This window comes from Zalophus californianus, chromosome X, assembly GCF_009762305.2.
Source record: "Zalophus californianus isolate mZalCal1 chromosome X, mZalCal1.pri.v2, whole genome shotgun sequence".
In the NCBI taxonomy this organism is placed as follows: domain Eukaryota; kingdom Metazoa; phylum Chordata; class Mammalia; order Carnivora; family Otariidae; genus Zalophus; species Zalophus californianus.
Window position 1 is genome coordinate 120,000,712 of NC_045612.1, and position 23,146 is coordinate 120,023,857.

At 45.7% G+C, this 23,146-nt stretch overlaps 1 protein-coding gene and 1 pseudogene across 1 annotated transcript in view; one reads left to right on the plus strand and one right to left on the minus strand.

Moving 5' to 3' along the window:
- The first annotated feature begins 12,379 nt into the window (after positions 1-12,379).
- On the plus strand, positions 12,380-13,550 carry LOC113931227 (annotated as a pseudogene).
- Positions 13,551-15,380: 1,830 nt separating this feature from the next.
- The window catches only part of PRPS2 (phosphoribosyl pyrophosphate synthetase 2), a 38,102-nt gene continuing 30,336 nt past the window's right edge, over positions 15,381-23,146 (minus strand). Inside the window, exons 5-7 of the mRNA XM_027608091.1 lie at positions 20,866-21,039; positions 19,782-19,941; positions 15,381-18,099 (exon numbers count right to left, since the gene is read on the minus strand). Of these exons, the coding sequence (XP_027463892.1) occupies positions 18,007-18,099; positions 19,782-19,941; positions 20,866-21,039 (427 nt within the window). The 3' untranslated portion in view covers positions 15,381-18,006. The remainder of the gene's footprint in view (positions 18,100-19,781; positions 19,942-20,865; positions 21,040-23,146) is intronic.

Below are 23,146 nucleotides of genomic sequence, written 5' to 3' on the forward strand. Positions count from 1 at the left end.
ATATGCAAACAATGAATCATGGAACACTACATCAAGAACTAATGATGTACTGTATGGTGATTAACATAACATAATAAAAAAAGATTACGAGGTCAGTTCCTTACTACGGTATCTACAAATTTATATGTGTTTTTGTTTGTTTGTTTTATTTTTTCCTCAGTGCACCCACTTCTGTAACTAGAAAATAAATTCACTTTTTAGTAGGAAAAAAAAGGCACTTTGCTAAATTCATCAATTTCTTCCTTTGAGCGTGCGACCTGTTGCTGGCCAGGACCCAGGAGTCGGTGAAGGAGATGTAAATAAATGAAGAGAAGTAAGGCACCGTTAGGGCTAGAGTCCACAACACTGTAAAAAAAGGAAACCTTGCTTAAAATGATTTATAAATGCTGTGCAACCCCAACCAAATACCAAGAGGATTTCATGAGTAACTTGCCAGATTGACTCTAAATGGGGAGGCATTTTGGAAATCAGTTGAGCATTTTTGTTTATCCCAAAGATTAGGGTTATCTCCTAAAATAATGATGACACCTACAAGAATGAACAATAACCCCATAATAACTCAATGTTGATTTTGTATTCAAATTTGCCCAGTTTGTCCCCAGTGTTGTCTCCTTTAATAGAGAAAATATTTGTTATAGAAATGAGGCACCGGATCTGACTGGGTTAAGACCACATGTGAGGGGGCGCCTGGGTGGCTTAGTGGGTTGAGCGTCTGCCTTCGGCTCGGGTCGTGATCTCGGGGTCCTGGGATCGAGCCCTGTGTGGGGCTCTCTGCTCAGCGGGGAGTCGGCCTCTCCCTCTCTCTCTGATCCTCCTCCGCTTGTGCTCTTTCTCAAATAAATAAATAAAATCCTTAAAAAAAAAAAAAGACCACATGTGAGAATAGCCAGGTAACTTCTATTCTTTTTTTTTTTTTTAAGATTTATTTATTTATTTTGAGAGAGTAAGAATGAGAGAGAGAGTACATGGGAGGGGGTAGGGTTGGAGGGAGAAGCAGGCTCCTCGCCTAGCAGGGAGCCCGATGCGGGACTCGATCCCGGGACTCCAGGATCATGACCCGAGCCGAAGGCAGTCGCTTAACCAACTGAGCCACCCAGGCACCCAAGCCAGGTAACTTCTAAATGGAAAAGTACCAAAGGGAGGATTTCGCTTCCAGATCTATAAACGCATTATAATGATGTATTGCCTACGGCACGGTCCCAGCACGTCAATGAAAGAGAGGAGATACCAGAATTAAGCAAAGGCACATATGGGACATTAGTTTAAAGTCCCATCAATGACAAAAGAAATTATTAAAATAATGTTGGGCAGCTGGCTTAAAGTTTAGAAAAAATTCAGCTATAGTCTTACCTCGTTTCTTACACCAAAATTAATTTCAAATGGTTCAAAAATTTAATGTAAAACCTTGAACGTTAAAAGTACCAGAAGAAACCATAGAGAGATATTTTTACAATCTTAAAGTGAGAAAGCCGCTCCACATATGAAGACAACAGCAAACAAACAAAACCCCAACAGCAGCAACCTCAGAGTCTAAAGGGAAACACGGAAATATTTGACTACATAAAAATAAATCTAGTCTCTCATCTGCCAGGGAGGGATGAGGCTTTGTGATCAGTAAAGACACATCCATGTTTCATACGGTAAGATCCTGAGAAATGATGATACTCTGTACATGGCGTATTGACTATGCTTTCTTGTCTTGTTATTGATCCTAGATTCGTATCTCCTAGCTCCCCAATGATACTGCAGACCCCGAGAGTTAGGAATGCGATGTCCCCAGCACCCTGTCCTCAGCAGGTAGTGAAGAAATCAAGCTTCATGATGATAAAGATGAAAGTGATCTTGAGGGTGCCTGGGTGGCTCAGTTGGTTAAGCGACTGCCTTCGGCTCAGGTCACGATCCTGGAGTCCTGGGATTGAGTCCCGCATCAGGCTCTCTGCTTAGCGGGGAGTCTGCTTCTCCCTCGGACCCTCCCCCCTCTCATGCTCTCTCTCTCTCTATCTCATTCTCTCTCTCAAATAAATAAATAAAATCTTTAAAAAAAGAAAGGAAAGTGATCTTGAAAACAAGAACAATTCAATCAGTTAGGTCAATCTTGAGAGGAAGATGGTTACACAAATTAGTCAATTGAAGTGACCAGTCATCTGATGAGTTTCACTAGCTGCTTAAATTAACCAGTTCGGTCAAGTACCAGTTGTCTAGTAGTCGAGCATAAAGAAAGCCTATTTTTTTTTTATTCAAAAGATCCTAAGTCCTCCTTAAATCAATGTTGTGAATTCAGTAGCAGAATGGTTATTGACTTTCTAATAATCGATAATGTCATTCTACTTTAACTTCAATTATATCAGTGGCCTGGTTGTTTAAATAAAATCTTCCTTTTTCTGCCCAACCTGATCTTGAAAACTTTCCACTCTATAGAAGAGCGGAAGGAATTACACAACCCAGCCTGGAGGCCTGCAGCCTGACTGCAAAAGTTAAGAGTGAGCCCCGTTGGTTTTCTCTCTTTGTTTGTGGATATATATGTATGTATTTGTTTTTTTTTTTAAGATTTTATTTGTTCATTTATTTGCCAGAGAGAGAGCACAAGCAGGGGGAGCAGCAGGCAGAGGGAGAGGGAGAAGCAGGCTTCCCGCGGAGCAGGGAGCCCGATGCGGGGCTCGATCCCAGGACCCTGGACCATGACCTGAGCCGAAGGCAGACGCTTAACGACTGAGCCACCCAGGCGCCCCTGTATTTGTTTTCTTAATCATTTGAAAGTTGCGAACAACATGATATTTTACCCTAAGCACGTAAGCCTGTATCTCCTAAAATAAGGATGACAACAAAGAGTTAACAATAATCCCATAATCCTATCTCATGTTGATTCTATATTCACGTCTCCAGTGTGTCCCCAAACCATCTTTTATTAGCTTTTTTTTTTTTCCCCTGATTCAGGAGATGCTCAAGTGTTCACACAGTGAGTTTGGTTATGTCTCTGTAAACTTTTTACACTTTCTTTATGCAAAACATTTTTTTAAAGATTTTATTTATTTATTCATGACAGACAGAGGGAGGGAGAGACAGAGAGAGAGAGAGAGAGAGAAGCAGAGGGAGAAGCAGGCTCCCAAGGAGCAGGGAGCCCGATGCGGGACTCGATCCCAGGACCCTGAGACCACCACCTGAGCCAAAGGCAGACGCTTAACCATCTGAGCCACCCAGGCGCCCAAAACATTTTTTTTAACGGATGTCACCCCCAAAGGTAACTTTAAGCTCTGTGACAAAAATGTTCTCCTGAATGGCAGACCTATATTTCCAGTTATGTGCTGGACGGTTTCATATATACAAAGAGGGACAAATTCTTCTGGAACAAAGCCCTAAGATTTTGAAACATTAAGGTGTAAAAGCTGGAAAAAAGTTGTTTTGTTTTGTTTTTTTTTACAAAAACAAACAAACAAAAAGAACACTGCCATTTAAAAGCTACAAGAGGGTGCCTGGGTGGCTCAGTCGTTAAGCGTCTGCCTTCGGCTCAGGTCATGATCCCAGGGTCCTGGGATCGAGTCCCACATCGGGCTCCCTGCTTCTCCCTCTCCCACTCCCCCTGCTTGTGTTCCCTCTCTCGCTGCCTCTCTCTCTGTCAAATAAATAAATGAAATCTTAAAAAAAATTATATATATATATATATAAAGGACTTCTGTTTTGTATTTTAATAGTATACATTTATATGGTATAGAACTTTTATAAATAGAGGGGGAGAAATTGTGCTTGGGGTCCCCAAGACCACCCCCAGGTTTGAAGGTCCATGGGACTCAGCCTATAGTTTACCCACAGCTATGATTCTTTATAGTGAAAGGACACAAACCAAAATCAGTAAAGAGAAAAGGTGTATGGGGCAATGACCAGAGGAAGCCAGGCATAAGCTTCCAGAATCTTCTCCCAGGGGAGGCCCACAGGAAGCACTTAATTCCCCCAGCAACCAGTTGACAAGACACATGTAAAATGTTGTCTACCAGGGAAACTCATTTTAGAGACGAAGCACCCAGGGTTTTTTGTGGGGGACTGGTCACGTAGGCACCCTCTACCTAGCATGTGCCAAAATTCCAGGCTCCCGGACTGACAGCTGGTGTTCGACGTACATCATAGTGTTTACAAAAACAGTTGAGTTGCAGTGAGTCACTCTTATCAGTTCTGGGAATGGTGAGAAACTACTAGAAATCCCAGTCCCCAGATTCCAAAGGCCAACCTTCAAAGCTTTCTGAGGAGAGCAGCCTGCAGCCTGCTCTGTTGTCTCTTCTGTACAATACCCACAGACACCCATGCACAGATGGGTACGGAGGGAAAGATGGTCCGCTCTCCTCACTCACCATCCACCCACTTCCATCCCACCCCTACCCCCATCTCCACAAGGAGTCATTGTCTGTGGTTTATCCTTACTCGTCTTCCCCAAGTTTCTTTATATCTGCAGACCACTGGCCTCGGGGAGTGAAGGACCAGACTTTCCCAGGCCCCAGAAGCCAGCCGGTCTGTCGGAAGCGGCCTTGGCTTTCTGATTAGCCTAGCTACTTTTTTAGCAAAATGTTTTTCTTTTTCTAGGTCACACAAAGGATTTTCCTAACCTCCCTTGGTGTATCTGTAGACCTTGCCCTCCTTTGCAGAAAGAACCGAGTCCTCCCGCACGTCACGAAACAGAAACCGGACGCCCCCGGCTCCAGCCCGAGCACCAACGTAAGGTTTGTAGCTGGCACCATCCAGTCGGCCCGGCATCAGGAAACGTTGCAGGCCACTGCACTCGCTGCGCTGGTGAGCCACCCTGAACCCCTTTCAAAACCCCTGGGCCAGGCAGAAACCTCGGAGTTGGCCTTCGAACAAGAGCCTGCCTTCTCCCCAGGTGGCTGGCCTCCTGAATAAAGCTCCTATTCCCTGCCGGTCAAAACTGGTCTCTTGAGTGATGGCCTTTCGGGATGAAGACCAGCCAAATTTGGGTTGGGTCACAGTACACTTTGTTAGCAAATACTTTGTTCCCCTCTTGCTTTTTCCATTCAGAGTTCTTCTACGCCAGACCCCTGAGGATGTATAGGCAGCATCCTCCGCTTCTGGATATTCCCCAAGTTGTCTAACCATCTCTCTATCGATGGACATGTGGCTTGTTCCAGAGCTTCGCTATTACAAGCAGTAGTGCAACGACTAACCTTGAACTATGAAGGACCTTCTGCTGAAGAGTTCATTGTCAGCTACCCCGCAGGCTGAGTGACGACACAGAGATGGCCACGTTTTCGGCCCAGTCCCCTGCGGCTTCGTTAGCTCAAGAGAAATTACTGGATGTTGAAGATAGACTGCTTCAAGTTCTCCCGTGAGAACAGGCCTCTCATTGGCTGGATGCCTCGTACTTGGTTTTCTAAGCCTGACTGTATTTCTTTTTTCCTTTTCGGTGGAAATAAAGAGGATCAGGCATGGCCCTTGGTGGGTTGTTAAGGTGTCGTGCAGGGCTGCTAAATGTAGCAAATTGGCACAGGCTTATACTAAACAATTATTTCTTGTTTATCTGAAATTCAAATTTAATTGGGTATCCTGGATTTTTATCTGGCAGCCCTGGTTTAGTGTCATATTTTTAATCTAGCGACTTAAACATTGCAAAACTCCCGGGATTAGGTCTCTGCCATTGAAAGCTGACATCCAGCGCGGCAGCTGAGCAAGCACTCAGCTGGGGACAGAAGCCCCACGTGGCAGTCCCTATCCTGCCATTTGACTCCAACACGGACACCAGAGTAGTTCCGCAGAAACTTCGCATCATGCATCCTCTCCTAAAGCTGATGGGAACCTAAATTAAGTCCCTTTACACAAATTGCTCCAGTCCACCGAATGCTGAGTCCCCAGCACGGGGAAGTATGACGTCTTATGTTTCTCTTTGTGAGTTGCTTAATTTGGGTGAGCACGCGAGCAAGGGGTAGGTATTAACCCCATCTCCCATTCCCCGATTTCTGCTGTTCCCACTCGCAGATGCTGGCTGTCAGGGTCTGCTTGATGAAAGGAAGAGAGGACTTTAATGGCAAGCATCATGGTATTTTTATAACGAGTCTGAACTTTTAACCCCTTCAGTTAGATACAGCCATGACCGTTTTCAAATAATATTCTTTGTTAGAAATTTGCAGATACCGTGAGCCAGCTCTCTGTGGGAGGCGGAAGCAGAACACAGCCTACAGAATCCATTGTCAAGCCCCAGTATCATCATTAACCTTGTCTTTTGCTTCTCTCCCCTCACCCCATAAACTGAAATACCAAGTGCCTCTCTGCTTAGTCCTGTAAGTTTCATTTCACCTTGAAATGAAAGTGTTCTGAAGATGCCCTCGACAGGATATGCAAATCCGTATAACAAAACCCTTCCTTCGCATCGAGGTCTGGTCCCCAGTATTAGTGTTCACCAGATGACTCCAAAGGGTCGGATGCTTTGAAAAAAGGCCCCAGATGCAAATAATGGCGTAGATGATGTGGTTAAAAAGAGAATAGACTATTTATGGATGTAATGGTCTCCAAGCAGCGGGCTGTCTCATCGTCTGGTCTCCATAGCCCCAAGAGTGGATTTGTTAGTAGCGAGGCACGGTGGAAAGACACTCGCTTGGGATTTGAGGGACAAGACTATCTCATAAAAAACGTTAACTCACAAGCACACATTCCTTCACCCTGTTGATGATTCCGTTGAGTTAGAAGCACCATCATTCACAACACTTGAGATGTTGCTGTGACGGTATTTGGTGGATGTGATTAACCTTTACATAATCAGTTAACTTTAAGCAAAGGAGATTGCCCTTGATAACGTGCGTGGGTGGGCCTCACCAAATTAGTTGAAGGCCTTAAAAGCAAAAACTGATTTCCCACAGGACTAGGAATTCCGCCCTAAGACTGTAACATAGAAATCCTGCTTGACTTTCCAGCCTGCGGCCTGCCCTACAGAATTCAGATTTGAAAAAGTAACCATGATTTCATTGACTTTTTATTGTTCTTTACCTAACCAATGATACTGAAAAAAATGGTGTCAAATAAAACTTCAGTAATTTTTCTCTTGGTTCTAGCTTCCCTCCTACTTATTAAAGGAGAGTCTCATATTAATAAAACCATTGGAAATTACTTAGATATTAAGCAGTGTGTGTTGAACCCCTTATTACAAATGATTAAGTAATATTTGTCTTAATATTTTTTGGTAATAACTATATTTGCACCAATGGAATATTAATATAAGAGCATTATCTTATACTTTGTGTTCCTAAAAAACCAGCATTGTCTTTTTTTCTTCATAAAATCAAAGCATTAGAGGGGCACCTGGTGGCTCAGTCGTTAAGCGTCTGCCTTCGGCTCAGGTCATGGTCTCGGGGTCCTGGGGTCGGGCCCCGCATCGGGCTCCCAGCTCTGCGGGAAGCCTGCTTCTCCCTCTCCTCCCTCTGTCCCTTCCCCCTCACCCATGCTCTCTCTCTCTCATGCTTTTTCAAATAAAATAAAATCTTAAAAAAAATTTAAAAAGTAAGGGGCGCCTGGGTGGCTCAGTTGGTTGGGCGACTGCCTTTGGCTCAGGTCATGATCCTGGAGTCCCGGGATCGAGTCCCACATCGGGCTCCCTGCTCGGCAGGGAGTCTGCTTCTCCCTCGGACCATCCCCCGTCTCATGTGCTCTCTCTCTCTCTCTCTCTCTCTCATAATAAATAAATAAATCTTAAAAAAAAATTAAAAAGTAAATAAAATAAAAGCATTAGAAACAACTCAAATACCCCAAGCAACTAAGTATCTGGCAATGATAGTTAAATGAACACAAATATCAGAAACTTCTATTCTAGGTACATTTGAATGGTCAAATAAGTTGAAAACCATTATTCTCTCCAAATGTCCACAAAGCAGGCCTAACTTTTGGGTTGAATACAATAGTTACAATTATGCACAATGAAATGTGACTATAACTTACCAGAGTCAGAGGCATTTTTATTAAAGCAGGAAAGGATCTTCTCCTACATGACACACAGCGATCACCACCTTGGCAAGGGCCAGGCAACAATTTCATTGTTTTTGTTGTTGTTGTTGTTTAAAAATATTTATTTATTTGTCAGAGAGAGAGAGAGAGAGAGAGCACAAGCAGGGGGAGTGGCAGAGGCAGAGGGAGAAGCGGACGCCCCACTGAGCAGGGAGCCGGACGCAGGGCTCGACCCCAGGACCCTGGGATCATGAGCTGAGCCGAAGGCAGACGTTTAACCAACAGCGACACCCAGGCGCCCCAATTTCATTGTTTTTTAAATTGAGATATAATTGACATATAACATTATATTAGTTTTAGGTGTTACAACGTGATGATTTGATATCTGTATATATTGAGAAATGATCACCACAATAAGTCTACGTAACCTCCCCCACCACACACAGCTACAAATTTTTTTAAATCAATTTCATTTTAACCAGTATTTTTTGGAAGCTCCTTAGGTGGTTCCAATGTGCACCCAAGTTTGCCAACTACTATACTAGAAAACTTCGCCTTGCAGAGTAGTTCTCAAACCTTGGTGTACGGAACCCTGCGGCTGCCCCTCCTCCCCGTGCATGCCACACCCCCATACTCAGAGTTCCCGATACAATCCGGCTGGATGGGGTCTGAGAATTTGCCTTTTTCCTAAGTTCCCCAGTGATGCAGATGCTGCTCATCCAGGACCAAACTTTGAGAACCACTGTCCTACAAAATTACCATTATCTGAGAACCATCCACGACCCAGTGCTGTTATTTTGAATCTCCCCATGTTGGTATGACGCTGAAAAAGGACCAGGCAATGGTGGGAGTGCAATTGGCACTTTCTGGAAGAAAGAAGGTGAACAACCAAATCTACAGGAGCAAGCATTCAGGTTGATGGAAGTTAGCACAGCACATTTTGTGCTTTTCCTCACTGCCCTGAGGCTTAATGATAAAGTGCACCTTCATGATACAGTGGTTAGTCATCAGAGGTTGCCTGGGTTCCAGCAAACATCTCTGGTTGAAGCAGCAAGAGGTCCTGTTTCCTCTAAGGAACTGTGTGGCCTTACTGAGCCAGTCACTTCATCCCTTTGAGCCTTAACTTAGTTTCCTCACCTGTAAAATGAGAGGGGACTCATTTGGTCTCGAATGTTCCATCACACTCCAAAATCCAATCAATTCCATGACATTTGACAAGAGAGGTGATGGAGTCTATGGTTTGAGCACGGAAGACTTTGGCCATTTCAGCGCCCAGGAGTTCGATGGCCTTGGGCATCACCATTAGTCTTCGCGCTGGCTTCTCACAGCAGGGTGAAAAATCACCAAAGGGCCAGGAAACCTGCCACCTGCCCAGTGCACCGAAAACTCTGCTCTCCAGAGGTCACCTGAAGTCAGACTAAAATTCAGTCACCTCTTTGACGGTTGCTGTTTTAATCAGTTTCGTGATTAAAACGAAACCAAAAAAACCCCACACCTCATGACCCACTCTGAGGCTGGAACCATTCCTAGAGGAAACTGAGAAAACAAATAACTTAGTGACCTACTCAAATCTCACCCAACTCCTGCCAGATGTAGGGATCAGTGTGTGTAGCCCTGCATCAAAAGGATAATGTCATTATTTCGGTATTAATTTCAAGTCCTACCAAAACAATGCCGCTTAATTTTTTTCAGTGGTTGATGATCGCCATTGCCTTCTTCACTTTGTTCCAGAATGCTTTTTTCACTTGAAATTGGTCCAGAAGCCAGGATGGATCTACTCTGGAATTCTGACCTGAATGAATGTCAGGAAAGAGGATCAAGGAAGAAGGTCCTGGTTAGAATCCATCAGTGGTTCTCGACCAGAAGCAAGTTTGCCCCCCCACCCCGCCTCCCGGGGAAAATGTGGCAATGTCTGCAGACATGTTTTTCGTTGTTACATATGTGTGTGTGTGGTGGGGGGTTGGGGGGAGGCATTACTACCTACGTCTCTTCTGTAGAGGCCAGGGAGGCTGCAAAATCTCCTAGAGCTCACAGGGCAGCCCCCACGGCAAAGGATGACCCAGCCCAAAACACCAATAGTGCTGAGGTTGAGAAACCCTGACACAATTCTCCTGGGGCGGGGGAACCAAAAGAAAATGGCCAGAGGGACAAAGAAGAGGGAGCAGAGGGGATCTGTCCCCGGGGAGAGGCATCTGAGCCCAGGGAAAGGCTGGTCCTCATTAGCTCATCCAGCTTCCCTCCCTTTCCCTCAGCAACTCCCCTCCTCCCCCTGTTTTCCTTCCTCACCTCAGGCCTTCCCTGCCCCCACTCTGAAATGCCTCCATCAGGGACCCTGAGACATTTCTTGGGGATAAAACTGGCTCTGGGGAAAATATGTGATAAACAGAAGAAGCTAGTAAATGTAGGAAAAAGTGCTTAACATCGGTAGCGCAGCAGAAATGGCTATTAAAACAATAAAGCAACTTAAAGCAGGTTTTTAACCTGGAAGAGATGTGCTGGCACTTTTTAAACAGGTGCACTTTTGTTCTATTTTACATTTAATGCTGAGTGTGACTGCCTCGGTAAGCTCAAGATAGAAATGATTCTGATTTCAGATTTTTTTTTTTTTTTTTTACACCATCAAACGCACACAAAACCAAAGCAGGATATAGCAGAGAGCGGGGAGAGGGAGAAAGCATTGTGATCAGCTCTTTCTGACCACCCACCGCTGTGGCGGCCCTGGCCCCCAATAAATGATCACATCCAATCAAAGTCCATGGAAGCAAGTGGCATTTCTCAGACCGATTACAGTGCCTAACTTGTGTGCATATAACAGAACAGCTTCAAATGACCAGGGTCGTTCATGACTGCACAGATGCAAATTCGGAAGGAATTAGTGACTCATCAAAAACTAGTCTTCTTGTGCCATCTGGTTTTTCTCCGCCCGCTCTTTAATTCATAGGATGTTGTCTGTGAATTTTGTCTTCACCCAGTGTTGCCCTTTGAGGGCTCTGAATGCAGTCAGTGGGGGAAATGAATGCACATTGCTGAGGACAGGGGTCTGTCCCCTTTTCAATACTTGGAGACTGCTCAGTAGCCCAGGTCCTAAACAGAGGATATTGTGGGGCTTGAAGAAATTTAGGGTTTGTTTCTTGGTCCCTCAGGTGAGTACCTGTCAGTGGCACTTCCTGAGTTCATTGTACAGCAAATATACATCAAAATGTGCCCCCCGGGGAATCAACCTGATGGTTTTAAAGAGTGACACGAATTCAGCTCGAGTCCTCAATTTTTTTCTGTGGTTCATAGTCTTGGCGTCAATGTAAGGAGGTACTGGATTTCATGCTCCCTTGTCTAGGGCAAATCAGAGAATTATACATCCTCAGACACGGAGGGCCAAGTGCTCACAGATCCATGACCCCTCCTCAATGCTCAGAAGGGCCATGCCCATCAGTGAACGTTCTTCGGGACAGCCTGCCCCGGGGTTTCTGAAGACCACTTACGGCACCGAGGGCAGCTGTGCCAAGGACTGGCAGTCTTGCCGGGTCTCAAGTGCATTTTCTAAAAGTGCCTCCCTTTTTCCTCCTTTATTCGTGACTACAGCCCTTCGGCTTCTACAGTTACTTGACAAGGTTTTTTTTTTTTTTTAAAGATTTTATTTATTTATTTGAGAGAGAGAATGAGAGACAGAGAGCACGAGAGGGAAGAGGGTCAGAGGGAGAAGCAGATCCCCCGCTGAGCAGGGAGCCCGACGTGGGACTCGATCCCGGGACTCCAGGATCATGACCTGAGCCGAAGGCAGTCGCTTAACCAACTGAGCCACCCAGGCGCCCGATTTTTTTTTTTTTTTTTGGCTGAGGCAGGCACCGGGGATCCAGAACCATCTACCTTAGAAGACAGAATGAGGGTGACCAAGCATGCTGGTTTGCTCAGGACTGAGGGGCTTCCTGGAACGCGGGGCTTCCGGTGCTAAAATTGAGAAAGTTCCCGGCCAGACAACAGAAGTGGTTCACCTGATGGGGACGTAACCATCTTGGCCTCTTTGGAACCACAACCTTTAGTTACTAGCTATTCCCACCGAATCTAGACTAGATAGCATAGCCTATGAAGACTATTAAAACCCCCTATTAAAGGGCACTTCAGCAATCATCCACCCTCTCAGTTTTGCAGAGATACTCAGACTCAGAGTGGTGTAGACATTTTCCCAAGGTCACACAGCTTGCTAGTGGTATATCAGGAACCAGACTCTAGGTTGCCACACTCCTGATTTAGGACACTGTCCACGGCATGCCATCTTTCGCTCTCCCAGTCTCTTTTTATCGCTCTTTTAAAATGTAAATGGAAAAATAAAAGAAAATGTAAAATGATTTCTGCTGGTTTTTCTTTTGACCGTGGGACTCTGCCATTAGAACAGTGTAAACCGGGGCAGGGGCGGGGGGGGGGGGGCGACGGCGAGGAGTGGGGGCGGGTGAGGATGGTGGCAGCGGAGGCCACGAACTGCATCATGGAGGTCTCCCGTGGCCAGGCAGAAAGCAGCGAGAAGCCCGAGGCCGAGGACACAACGTCCAAAGATGACTACTTTATTCCTGTGCTCACTTCGGCATTCACGAGGAGATGCTGAAAGATAAGGTGCGAGCCCTCAGGTACCAAAACTCCCAGGTTTCACAACCCGCATCTCTTCAAGGACAAGGTGGTGCCGGATGTGGGCTCAGGCACAGGGATCCTCTGTATGTTGGCTGCCAAGGCTGGAGCCCACAAGGTCACTGGGATCAAGTGTTCCAGTATCTCTGATTATACGGTGAAGATTGCCGAAGCCAACAAGTTAGACCACGTGGTGACCATCATCAAGGGGAAGGTGAAGGAGGTGGAGCGTCCGTGGAGAACGTAGACCTCAGCATCAGCGAGTGGATGGGCTACTGCCTCTCCAACGGGTCAATGCTCAACACCGTGCTCTATGCCCGTGACAAGTGGTTGGCACCTGATGGCCTCATCTTCCTAGACCGAGCCACACGGTACGTGAGAGCCACTGAAGACTGGCGGTACAAAGATGACAAGAGCCACTGGTGGGAGAATGTATATGGCTTTCATGTGTCTTGCATCAAAGATGTGGCCATCAGGGACCCCCTGGTGGATGTGGGCTACATGGACCCCATGTAGCTGCTCACCAACGCCTGCCTCATAAAGGAGGTGGACATCTACATGGTCAAGGTGGAAGACCCGACCTTCACCTCCCTCTTCTGCTGCAAGATGCGGAATGACGACGTGCATGCACCGGTGGCCTACTTCAACATCGAGGACACCTGCTGTAGCAAGAGCACCGGCTTCTCCACCAGCTCCGAGCCCCCCGCCCTGACACGCACCTGAAGCGGGCTATGTTCTGCGCGGAGGACCACCTGACAGCGAAGACGGGCGAGATCTTTGGCACCATTGGCATACGGCCCAGTGCCGAGAATAATGACGACACGGACTTCACGGGCCAGCTGTGTGAGCTGTCCTGCTCCACCGACTACTGGACGTGCCAAGGGGGCACCGGCTTCTCCCACCCCGGCAGGGCTGGCGCTGCATGGGCCTGGGGGCACCCCCTCCTCTCCTTCCCTCCTTCAGAAGGGGTCCTAGGGGCCTGGGCTGGGGAGAGCACAACATGAAATGTGTTTTCCGTAACTGACATTCTCTTTTGGTGGCATTTATGCCAATGAATCCTCAGCTGGGGGGAAAAAAAAAGTATCAACTGCCCTTACTGTTTATATTGGGCACCACTTTTTGGTTGGCTTTATGCTGGGAAGGAGAATCGAATCGGGTTGCTGTGAATGGCCTTGATCACGGTCTCTGTTACCATAGCCAATTCTTCCCCATCACTTCTACAGCCACTGGAAATATTTTCAACACGCAACCATTTGTTGCCACCAAACGCTGCCGTGGACAGACGGTCACACGCCAGGACAACGTGCCCTTGGGTGAGGGGTGGTGCTTGTGACTAGACCACACAGGCACACGGCTTAATATCTAGAAAATCCATGAAAATCTTGCTGCTTCACATCTACTTACATTCCTTCGAAGGGAAGATTTAAGATGCCCGCTCTAAAAGGTGAAATTAGTGTACAGAACGCTCAGTTCTAAGCCCTGTACGGAGATCTCATTCAGTCCTCACCACCTCCGGACAGAAGTACTATTACCCCATTTCTCATCTCTGGAAACTGAGGCCCGAAAGGTGAAGCAACACTCCCAAAGAGTTTCTGTTGTTGTTTAACTGTACTAAGTGATGAAGTCTGCTCCTGAGCGTCATGCGCTTTGCTCTCAGAGGGGAAAACAAGAGTTCAGAGACTACAGTAAAGCAAACCAATTCAGAACGCAGCTCTGGAAAGCGAGGGCAGGGAGGTGGAGGGGCGTGTTCCTGGGCTACAGGGAAATAAATCAGCAAGGTGAAGATTTGGAGTAAAAAGGAGGGATTCTGTTTACCTCTCCACACAATATATCTGAACAATATGGTGACATGCTTCAGCCCTTAGCTGCCATCGTCACTGGCCATCCTCACTCAAACGCATCACGTACCAAATGCCCTATGCTGTCCTGCTTCAGTCACTGCTGGAATACAGCCATCTGGTTCTGGAAAATTCTGCCACGAATTATCATCTATAATGGCAGTCCCTTCACAAAGCCCTTTCTGATCTCCGCAGCCCGATTCGATCCTCCGAACCCCTTAGTATTTCCCTTCTGACACTTAGCCTGTCCACCCTGTAGGTCAGCCGGTAGATTTGCTAGGATCTGCGGAGATGAAATGAAGCACTTCTGAAGAGGGGTGACAGCATTATGAGGTGTAATTGTGAAGTTGAAGTTTTTGGATTCCAGCTCTCCTTAATTTTCTTCCTCCCTTCTAGTACATTCCATCATGTTATGTCTTAAGCTGTGATCTTCTCTGGCAGGCTGTTTTAGTTCTTTGTATTTTACTCAAACTTTTGAGACAAAATGCTGCCCCTCTCGGCACTAGCCACACTTGAAAGCCGAGCTTTAGCGGGAGAACGTAATTATAAATTTACTTTGTCCCACAAGAGTAACTTAAAGCATCACTGAAGAGGTAGCTGCTTTATGAGAGCAGGACACTCTTCTTGGTGCTTCTGAAATCAAAGCAGATGAAAAGCCTCAATGGGACCTCCACTGAGGTTTGGTCTGCTCCAATATACGGACATTGAACATTACTACTTTAACGTGTTAAGTGCACTGTGCCATTTGCAATTTTATAGGCAACATCTAGAATTATCAACTTGGATATCTCATGTGGCACAACTGTTACACTTTGGGACAAGGAGACTGCTGGTCAGTCCCGAAGGAAATACCTTCACAAAGGAGAAGAGCTGACTTCAATTAACTTCTGCCTTCTCTGTAATTCTATATGCCGGGCTAGAATCATGAAGTAGCAAACATGTTCAGGAACCCCATCAAAACACACTGACTCCTTCAAAACGCAGCACTCCGCAATGTAATAGAAAGAAGTAGCATGATTTTATTGAAATGTTTTAGTACAGTGTTGGACGATCTTAAAATCCTATATTCTAAACCAATACAAGCACTGCAAATGATACATTCCCGAATCTAGTGGGCATCTAAACAAAGGCAGGTTCTAATAGGAGTTATCTGCAAGTTGCTGAATACACTTTCAGTTGGAGGATGAGCAGCTTTGGTGTATGTGTATTTCTGTGGCTCTCCTTTTCAGCTCGATACACGTCGAGTCCAGCCCCCATTCAGCAGAGCTGGACAGAAATGAGACATTTGGTGGTTTCGCTTAATGTTTGCACACAAGCAGCTCAGGCTATGGAAGTTCTGGGATTGGGCCACTCCTGAGGCCACCTTCATCTTTCTTCAACTGAAACCATCACACAGTTGAGGTCTACACTGCCACTGTGTATGGCCAAGTCTAGTCAAATTAGTCAACCTAACAGAACACTTGAAAACAAAAAGTGAGGCTAAAAGAGAGAATCAGCTGTTAATAATGATAATGCAAATTTTTATCTAAAGATTATCTTTGAAACTAGCTCTCTTAGACTCAACCTTAAGAGGAAATGATACATTTAAATCAACTTTTTCAGTCATGTCAAGCTGTCTACGCTTGTATGCCGAGGCTGTCTAACCTGTGTGTGTTTGTAACTATGATAATGCAAATTTTTAGCTGAAGATTATTTTGAAACTAGCTCTCTTAGTCTCAATCTTAAGAGGAAATGATTATGTTAAATCAAATGACTACATTTAAATCAACTTTTTTCAGTCAAGGCCCGGTGTCTACGCTTGTAAGCCGAGGCTGTCTACCTGTGCATGTTTGTAACTACATTTTCATTGGTCTATGCACTGAAATCCCAAGAAATAGATATCCCTCACTTATCAAAACTAAAAATTACATACATCTAAGTAGGCTCTTTACATCATCTCAAGTCAACTCTTCCTAGATAGAGTCAATCCACATTGCACAGCTGACTCTACCAGGCTAAAATACCATTGTCTTTCTCAAAAACCATTTTAAGGAACAGGAAAATGCTAGTCTCTGCAATGACCCACACGATACTTTTTAACTTCAGCCTCTGCCGTGGTGAAGTTTGAAACCTTAAAGATTGTGGTTCAAGTTTGTTAACGACTTAAAAGATTTGGTTTTGCCACCTGCAAAATTTAGATCAGACAATTTCCCAAGTTTTAAGATTCAGCAGAAGGGAGGGGCTGTTACTACCCCCAGGCTCTGGCTATGCAGGCAAATTCTCCTCAGGGCTGAAGAATTCATTCGGTTATGCACCCATGTGCATACAGCAAAACTCACAGGGACTCGACGCTTGCCTTTTGCCACAGGCCGGGAGGCACCTCACCGAGGGGGATGCTGTCGAGGGCCATGTGTGGATAAAGCAAGCTTTGCCTCCACGATCGCTCTTGGGCCACCATTTGAACATTATCTTCACAAAACAATGAAGGCTTACTTATTTGTACTTTCTCTGTAGCCTTGCTTACCCACATTTTTCATGGAACGGCTTTAGTTAAAATCATCAGTAGTCTAACAGACTTGCTACTTCTGATTACAAAAGGCAAAAGAATATTAAAACAAAGGAGGTAATATTTAAATATGCATTTGGTGGTACTCACAAAAATTCACCTTTTTATTATGTCAAAAACAATGAACAGACTAGTAAATCTGAGGGGACTTAGGGGAGTCTTTGTTTTGGTGGAAACCCACAACGTGAAATTATTGGAAAAAAGGCAAAGTAAAAGCTAGCGCTAACAAGAGGCCATAAAACACGATGGCGGGCCAGGAGGCGCCCAGGATGGCCAGAGCACAGCGTGAGTGGCCCCGGTGATCCTGCAGGGTCTATCTTGACACTTCTTCAATCAGATCTATTGCTGAACATAATTTTGGAATTTTAGAACACGACATTTCAGGTAAGTGATATAGTTATGTGTTTTCCAGAAGTGACAATAAAAAAAAAAAAATACTGATTGCCTCGGATAGGTCTCACGTTTATCAGAAAGTAAATGTGTCAGTGGCCATCTTAGGCTGCATAAAATTTGGTCAAATTAGGCCCCAAACCCACAATGGTTTATTTGAATCCTGGTTGCTAAAAAGAAAAAAGTAAAATAAAACCAGACTCGGGGTATTATAAATTTTCTAAGGTTCACTCGGAAGCAAAAGGCTAATTCTGTATACAGGGTTTTACCCAAATGTCCATAGGCATTATCATTATTTACACAAAAGGCTTTAATCTGAAGTCACCTTTGGCAACCTTGAAACATATCATCTATGAACTTCTGCAGAATTCCATACTTGAAAGTTGTGGCCTCAAAGTACTGGCAAAACAAAGAAAAGGGTCACCTGTCAGAACCAGTCAGGATGACGAAACCTATCTCATTAACGACAGTTCACTTACAAAGATCAAATAACCACCACCCGCCCCCCCAAAACTGGAAATAAATGGTCTTGAGCTTGAGAAGGGGGAAACAATGCATCTTGGAGGATACAAAGATCGGATGCTTTTGCATTATCCTAGAATCGCTGAGTCCTAGAGCTAAGAAGTCAGGTGAGCGCACACAAGCGAGCAGTCAGAGCAGGCTGGCCCCACACTCCCCGTCTGGGGTCTAGAGCGGCACGTGGCTGAACAGGTAGGACACAGATTCACCGTTGTGTGTTCTTCGGATCGCCTCTGCCAAGATCATCGAGATGTCGATAACCTGAAGGCCGAAAGAAAAGGGGGAGAGGACAGTGGGGCACACCTCAGTCGTATTTAATGAAAAACGTAGAAGCCAGAGAGCCCAGGAACGGTTTCTCCAGCACACAGAGACGTGCGGGCTCTAGAACCTCCCACACCCCTTTTCTGTCTTCGAATCACAAACACGCATGGGATCGGGGAAGTGAGACTTTCAGTGCGGACACTCAAAGGCTTTTCAGGGTCCCTATGAGCCAGAAATCTCCTTTTCTTGGGGTGTCTGGTTTAATTTTACTCAATCACGACATGGAAGGTCTCTCTTGCTTTCCAAAAACGCAGTGACTGCGTCACTTAGGGGCACATCTGCGATCATGTCACTCAGGGGTCAGCAAACTAGCTTTCCTGTGAAGGGCCCAAGAGTTTGTTCCCGGCTTTGCAGGCCAGACTCAACTCCGTCCTTGTAGCCTGAGACCAACCACAGACACGTCAACGAATGAATGTGGCTATGTGCCAACAAGACTTCACGTACAAAACCAGCTGGTGGGCCAGACTGGGCCTGGGGGCTGTAGTCTGCGGACCCTCAACTACTGTGCAAAGCTGTTTGGACCATTTTCAAATGCTCGCCCCCTTGTGCCACCATGAACCTCGTCGCTGTTGGATGGATTAGAAATCATGAAGCGGGTCACCCGGCTCCACCTTCGCGCTCTACTGGTGAGAATGGAGGCTTTTAGCGAGGAAATGACTCGCCAAGGTTCACTGCGACATACAGCCAAAACGGGGACGCAAATCCCTTTGACACAGTTCAGGGCGGTGGGTATAAGGTGATTATCAGCAATCCTCTAGTGGCCTCCCAAGGCAGGCAGGGCAGGAAGGGGCAAAGCTCTAAAGATCCTTACCATGGCCTGTGGGTTTTTTCCCCTCCGTTTTTAAAAAACTGTGGTAAAATATATACAATGCAAAAATCGCCTTCTTAACCACACAATTCAGTGGCATTAACTGCATTCTCAATGCTGTGTGGCCATCGCTGTTGCCCGTTTCCAAAACGTTTTCATCATCCCAGCCAGCAACTCTGTCTGCGTTAAGCACCAGCTCCCCATCCCTGCCCCCCAGCCCCTGGCGACCACTCCAGTTTCCGTCTCTCGACTGGATTACTCTGGGCCCCTCAGAGAAGTGGGATCATACAACGTCTGTCCTTCTGCGTCTGGCTGCTTTCGCTTAGCATCATGTTTTCAAGGTCCTCCATATTGTCGCCTATGTCAGAGTATCCTTCCTTTCCAAGGGTGAGTAATAGTCCACTGGCTGAACCACACACCTTGGTTGTCTACTCACCTGTGCATGGACATCCGGCTGTTTCCACCTTTTGGCTACTGCAAATAGCAAGGTTTTTTTTACACACCCGTTTTCAAGTCTGGGGGTACACAGCCCGAGGTGGACTTCCTGGGTCATATGGTAATTCTCTTTAGCTTTAGCCCAGCCTGTTTTTAACTACTTTTCTAGTGTGGTTTGATTGGCTTACTGTTTCTAACTCTGACCTCCTCCGGCCCCAGGCTTTCTCAGACCTAGCGTGAGTCACACCCTTCGTTATGAGAAGCCACGCTCTCCCCCAGCTCGCCCTTGGCAACAGTCACACACAGAAGACTCAGGGCTATTTTTCGGGACTGGAGGGAGGTTCCTCGCTACTTGGTTCTGCCTGCCGTGTAGAAGTACCTGAATCTTGGGACAGTGTCTCATTTTGTCCTCTTGCGGAATGGTATTTGTGACAACAACGGCCTCAAAGGCAGCATTATTTATTCTGGAAATGGCTGGCCCCGAGAAGATCCCGTGTGTAAGGATAGCATAAACTTTGGTGGCTCCGGCTGAGAGCAGCCTATACAAGAGAAAACAAAAACAAGAAGCGTACGCCCATATCCTTGAAATATTCTCCCCTTAGTGTGAATTAGAAAGCAAAAAGTGTGTTCCATAAAGAAAAACTGAAAACCAATTCCACTCACATTTATTAGCCTAAAGAAGAATCTTTTAAGGTATGTATTGGCAAAACTCTTTGTATTCCATGAAATAGGGATTATCAACCATGGCCTTGGGCCTACTAATTCTTTGCTGAGCAGCATCCCTGGCCTCTCCACTAGCAACACCCTTCCCCTCCCCCTCACTTGTGACAACTGAAGAGGTCTCCAGATACCGTCGAATGTCTCCCGGGGAGCAAAACAGCCCTTGGTTGAGAACCACGGGGTTAAACTAATAAAGCCAGACTACCATCATTTTGAGCTATATTCAGCGTAGAACGATTACTGACATAGTTTGCATTTTTTGTTTCATACTGTCTTTGAAACCCATTGTGCACCGTCTGTCCTCAGCACGTCTCAAATCAGGCCGGCCACAGCCGGGCTGGGTGGCGGCTCCCACTCCCGACAGCCTGGCTCTCAATCCTTCGGGAGGAGCCAGGGGCTGAGGTGGCTCGAGGGAAGGCCGAACAGAAGGAAGAAAAGCCTCAAGGGAGCCTGCAAGATGGTCTCTTCTCTTCTGTCCTCAGTTTTAGGGGGCGCACCTTCTCTGACCCTTTATTTTAAATACACTGAAAGCTCATCCTTGAAAATGAAAACCAGGCCATAAAGGCCCATGGGGTCTTTTCTAACCAAGAAAAAAGAAATGCGCCTAGACCATCCTTTGGTCTGAAAGGCCTACCACCAAGCAATCAGTGATAATTAGGAAAAACAAGCCCAATTTTTCAGAAGCTGACATTTCTCCTTTCTTAATGAGATGCCCTCACACTTGCCCAAACCATCCCTCATACTTGTCCGCGGCGTGGCAGATGGTACCACACGTGTCAGCCATGTCGTCCACAAGGATAGCCACGCGGTCCTTCACGTCGCCCACCAGAACCATCCGGTCCACTTCGTTTGCTTTCTTCCTCTCTTTGTGAATCAAGGCAAATTCCACATTCAGCCTGTCTGCAATTGATGTGACCCTGCTCGAAGACACAGATAGACATGTAAAATCCCGTCAACATGAAGAAAGCTCCTGTCGTTATACAGTGGTATTTTAGGAAGGCAGTTAACCAACCACAATCAAGGTAAGGAGGTCATCAGGTCTCACTTGTAAAGCCAGGCCTGGCCTGGGCTGCACAGTAAGCGCGCCATGGGGAGAGACGTGCTGATGTGGCCTTGCATTCGTGGCAGCTGGTGATGAATGCCAGGTGCCTGGACCACTGGATAAAACCACTGAATGAGAAATGGATACACCATCTGTTAAGTGTTTGTGTGGACTTTTTAAAAAAATCACGGGCACGTGCTGAATCACCATATTGTCCATCTTAAAACTAGTATTACACTGCATGTTAACTACCTGGAATTTAAATAAAAACTTAAAAAAGAAGCATAAGGAAAGAGCCCTATGCTTAACAGCATGAAAATACAGTGTATGTGAAAAATCAGTAAGAAAAAAGAAATCACCAACACAATTTAAATCAAGTTAACGTAGAAACTATGACTTGCTCAGTTTGTGGCGCAGCCAGTGGGGACAAAAGTCCCGGCTCACAAATCCACGTAACACAGGGCGTAGGAAAACGGGCTTCACTGCACCGGAGGCCTTGGGACTTGTAAAACGTTGAGTGTCTCTACTCATTCACGGCAAATGCTCAAAAGTCACCTACTCAGAAAGGGCTGGGCTGGCAACAGAAAGAGAGAGTGGCAGGCCAGACATTATCAGTGAGCCCTGGGCATCTGGCTACAACTCTTCTTTTCCAGCACACGAGACTTAATAGGTATATTCCTAGCAAATGATTGTTGAGACAATGTATCACACAAAAGTCTCACACGGAAAAAGCTAGAACAAGACATATAGTTTCATTTCCATTTTTTCTAAACATGTGTTTACATTCTTTCCAGGAGAAAAACAATAAAAGTTAAATCTGAATTAGTTTCACCAACTTCCCACACCAGTTTCGCGTTCATACTGACGGTGTCGAGTGTCGGGTGAGCTTCCTTCTAAGGGTTACTTTTCCTTGAGCGGGCAACCCAATTGAGCTTCAAAGACTACCCAAGAGTGACCTCTGGTGGCAATATTTTTACCTGCAACAATCAAGCTTCAAAGCTTTTATAAAGGCAGTAGGTTCCAATTGGTCAGATACCTATTTTCTTTGATGAGATGACTTTTTTTTTTTTTTTTTGCATGGAACAAAGATGCCATTGATGTCAACTGCATGTATCACTGTGGTACCTGTGTGGCGGTTGTGTCGGTTGGGGAACAGCTTACTCCAGAATAGGAAGAAGATAATGATGTGCAGCAGAAACTTTGGGGAAAAGGAAAGGAGGTGGCCATAAAATCGAAAATAGACGGTCCTAAAAATCTTGACTTTGCTGGCAGAGGGAGCAGGGGTGGTTGAGTGGGACAGCCTTGAAGGGGATCTGAAAAAAATAGCATCTCAGCGCTGGTCAGGTGATTGTGCATTTTTAAAATCAAGGGTTGGGGCACCTGGGTGGCTCACTTGGTTAAGCCTCTGACTCTTGGTTTCGGCTCAGGTCATGATCTCAGGGTCCTGGCTCAGCGGGGAGTCTGCTTGGAATTCTCTTCTGTCTTCCTCTGCCCCTCCCCTCCCTCTCCCCCGCCCCCACAAAATAAATAAAACTTAAAAAAAAAAAAAAAAGCAAGGGTTGGCAAGTAGATGGGGGAATTTGGTATGTAAGATGGTGTTTCAAATCAAAAGAGAAAAGATGGATTATTTAATAAATAGTTTTGGAACAACTAGATAGCCGGGGGGAGAAAGGGCTGGATTCTTCTTCGCTCTACTCCAAAACAACTATCAGATGGAAGAAAAATTGGAACATTAAAAAGGAAAAAGGCAATTTGTCTTGAAATATATGAAATCATGGGAGAAGAAAAAGTGAGAGATGGGTGAATCCTTCCTAAGCCCAGAAGCCGGAACATGAAGAGATAAATGACAGAAGAAATGTTCTAGAAGTCCTGCAGAGCATAAAAATACACAATGAGAAGAAATGGAAAAACTTGGCCAAGTACCTGTACTACACCCACAGGAAACAAAGGTGCAACCTCCTGCCTGCAAAGAACTCTTTACG